The sequence below is a fragment of the Numida meleagris genome, unplaced genomic scaffold (assembly GCF_002078875.1).
Source record: "Numida meleagris isolate 19003 breed g44 Domestic line unplaced genomic scaffold, NumMel1.0 unplaced_Scaffold180, whole genome shotgun sequence".
Taxonomy (NCBI): domain Eukaryota; kingdom Metazoa; phylum Chordata; class Aves; order Galliformes; family Numididae; genus Numida; species Numida meleagris.
Window position 1 is genome coordinate 648972 of NW_018363597.1, and position 3521 is coordinate 652492.

The 3521-nt window shown below is 67.0% G+C and overlaps 2 protein-coding genes across 2 annotated transcripts in view; both read left to right on the forward strand.

Moving 5' to 3' along the window:
* LOC110390697 (GTPase IMAP family member 8-like) overlaps positions 1–3521 on the forward strand; it is a 685191-nt gene that overhangs the window by 211696 nt on the left and 469974 nt on the right. The window lies entirely within an intron of this gene.
* On the forward strand, positions 40–3515 carry LOC110390715 (zinc finger protein 282-like). The gene is made up of 6 exons (XM_021382161.1): positions 40–625; positions 715–841; positions 941–1054; positions 1843–1953; positions 2044–2175; positions 2581–3515. Exons 1-6 carry the CDS (start codon positions 206–208, stop codon positions 3300–3302), a joined length of 1626 nt encoding a protein of 541 aa, XP_021237836.1. The 5' UTR covers positions 40–205; the 3' UTR covers positions 3303–3515.

Here is a 3521-nt window from a genome sequence, read left to right on the forward strand (position 1 = left end):
CGCGGCGGGACTCGGTGGTGGGGAAGGTCTGACCCAACCGCGATGGTTCGATGGCTCTAGGAGCGGGCACGGTGGGGGTGGGCAGGGGGATCGGACGAGGTGATCTCCTCCAACCTCTGCGATTCTGCCGGGGCCGGGCACAGAACGGGGTTGGGAGCTGCGGGCCGGGAGGGAGCAACGCGGGCTCACAAGGAACGGCGTTGCCATGGCCCTCCTCGTGCAGGTGCAGGAGTGGAACGTGGAACCCCCCCACCTGATGCCGCTGCAGCCGCCGCTGCTCCCCGAGCGGGCGCACGTGCGGGAAGCGCAGCTGCACTCGGCCGAGGCGTCGCTGTGGACGGTGGTGGCCACGGTGCAGGCGATGGAGAGGAAGATCGACCTGCTGGCCACGCGGCTGCTCAGCCTGGAGGGCCGCTCGGGGACGGCCGAGAAGAAGCTCCTGGACTGTGAGAAAACCGCCATGGAGTTCGGCAACCAGCTGGAGAGCAAATGGGCCGTGCTGGGCACCCTCATCCAGGAGTACGGGCTGCTGCAGCGGCGGCTGGAGCACGTGGAGAACCTGCTGAAGAACAGGAACTTCTGGGTGCTGCGCCTGCCCCCCGGCCCCCGCGGGGAGGTGCCCAAGGTGGGGCTGCGGGCAGGGTCCGGTGGGGGCAGTGGGTCCCGGAGCCCATTGGGATGGGTGCGCTGAGCGCCGGGGCTTTGTCCCTGCAGGTGCCGGTGACGTTTGTTGACATCGCCGTCTACTTCTCGGCGGAGGAGTGGAAGAATTTGGAGGAGTGGCAGAAGGAGCTGTACAACAACCTGGTGAAGGAGAACTACGAGTCGCTCATCTCCCTGGGTACACGGCCCCATTGGCCCCATATCCTGCCTGATCCCCACCCCGGTCACGGGGAGGGCCCGGCCGCCAGTGTGACACACGTTGTGTCCCCCCAAGCAGATGCGGCGCTGTCCAGGAGCGACACACAGCCCCGGCTGGAGCGTGGGGACGTGCCCTGCGTCCCCGAACAGCAGGACCTGGAGCAGCGCGAGATGCCGGCGGATGCCTGTGCGGGTGAGACACCGGCTCGGCCCCAGCCCCGCTGCCTTTAGGGTGCACGTCCCCAGCGTCCCACCCCTGCGGGCTGCGCTGCGGCCATCCGGTCCCACCGGCTGTGCGTGGTCACCCATCCCCATTGGGCATCCCGTGGTCACCCATCGCTTTGGCGTATCCCATGGTCACATGTCCCTGCGGGCTGGCCTGTCGTCACCCAACACCGTCAACCATCCACTGGTCATCCAGCACCACCCAGTAGTCACCTGTCCCCGTGGGATTTGCCATGGTCACTTTGCCCTGTCAAATTTCCCGTGGTCGCCAATCGTCGTGGAATGTATTGAGGTCACCGTGTCCCCATGGGATGGATGTCTGATGGCCACCCATCCTTACTACATGTCCCATGGGCTATCCTGTGGTCACCCAACCCCATGGGATGTCCCATGGTCACCCATCCCTATGAGATATCCTGTAGTCACCCAACCCTGTGGGATATCCAATGGCCACCCATCCCTATGGCATGGCCCATGGTCATCTGTCCTCTTGGGATGTCCCATGGTCACCCATCCCCATGGGATGCCTCATGGCCACTTGTCCTTACAATATATCCTGTGGTCACCCAACCCTATGGGATGTCCCATGGTCACTGCTTCCTGTGACATGTCCTATGGTCACCCGTCCCTACAGCTCCCCCAGGGAGCTGCACATGGTCCCGTCACTGCTGTGGGACAGGGACACCTCGAGGCAGTGAGTGGGGCCGCGCTGGGTGGCCGCAGCCCGGCGCCGGCCAAGTCTCTCCTTGTGCACAGAGCCGCTCATCTCCACCTCCGACATCCTGTCCCGGATCAAGCAGGAGGTGGCATTTGTTGGGGAGCAGCAGTTTGGGGAGGACCGGGGGATGCCCACAGACCCCTGCGCAGGTGAGGTCTCCATCGCCCGCAGCATCTGCTGTCCCTCGGTGCAGTCGCTTCCCTGCAGCCCCATGTCCCCATCCATGTCCTCCCCCACAGGTGCAGATGCCCTGATCACCGCTCACGACTTCTTGTCGTGGATCAAGCAGGAGGAGGAACCGTGTGTCAGGGAACCCTGGGAGCTGCCGGAGAGGGAAATCCTGCCCGGCCCTGGCCCTGGTCCCGGCCCTGGTGAGTGATGCCCCACGGCCACTGCAGGCTGTGCCCACGTGTGCTGGGCTTGGCCTCGGGGAGAGCCCTGTGGGGTGCCCCAGGGGGTGTCGTGGTGGCAATGAGGCCGTGCCCCTGCAGTGCTGTGCTCTGGTGCTGATGTGGGTTGGGGTTGGCACTGGGGAGAGCCCACTGGGGTGCCCCGATGGCATGGTGGTGGCAGTGAGGATGGCCGTGCCCGCATGCCACGGTGCGATGCTCTGGTTGAAGCAGTAGTAGGGTTTAGGGTGTATAGGCTGCTCTGTGCTGAGGGTGCACTGAGGACCACATGACCCCAGTCCTTCCATGCCGGGGATGCACTGGAGACCACGTTGTCCCCATGGTCCCGATCTCCAGTAGCTGCTGACCAAAGCTTTCCCCCTGCAGCCGGCGAGGGGCTGCTGGTGAAGATGGAGGAGCAGCGGTGTCCCCGTGCTGAGCCCACCGAGGACGTGCTGCCGGGCGCCTCGGGCGAGCTGCTCTTCCCGGCCCCGGGCTTCGGGACCCCGGAGGGACAGGCGGTGCCGGTGGCGGCCGGGGGCAGCATGGCAGCACAGCACAGACTGAGCAAAGCGCTGAGCGCCGAACCGGGGCCGGCGGCCGAGCCGGCGGGTGTCCCGGTGCCGGTGTCGGAGGAGCGTCCGCACGGCTGCAGCGAGTGCGGGAAGAGCTTCAGTGGGAAGAAGAGCCTCCGGATCCACCAGCGCAGCCACGCGGCCGAGCGGCCCTACCCCTGCGCCGAGTGCGGCAAGAGCTTCAACTGCCACTCGGGGTTGGTGCGGCACCAGATGATCCACCGCGGCGAGCGGCCCTACAAGTGCACCGAGTGCGGCAAGTGCTACAGCCGCAAGGAGCACCTGCAGAACCACCAGCGGCTGCACACGGGCGAGCGGCCCTTCGTCTGCGCCGCCTGCGGGAAGAGCTTCATCCGCAAGCAGAACCTGCTCAAGCACCAGCGCATCCACACGGGCGAGCGGCCCTACCAGTGCCCGGCCTGCGGCCGCAGCTTCCGCTACAAGGAGTCCCTCAAGGACCACCAACGCGTGCACGGGGCCGAAGCCGGACCCCCGCCGCCGCCGCAGCCCCCCGGGTTGCCCCCCGGAGATTAGGGAGGGACGCCCCACGGCTGCGGACTGAGGGCCCCCCCACCCCCGGCACCGGGGGCACGTGTTGGCCACGGAGCTTTGTACCAAATGCGGGCACCCGGCCCCGCCGAGGACGGACGCTCGTCAGCCCCATGCTCGCCCCAACCCCGACAATCCGGGGAACGACGGACGGGAGCTGCCACCGCCGGCCGTGTCCCCGTCCCCGCCTGCTGCTCTGCCCCC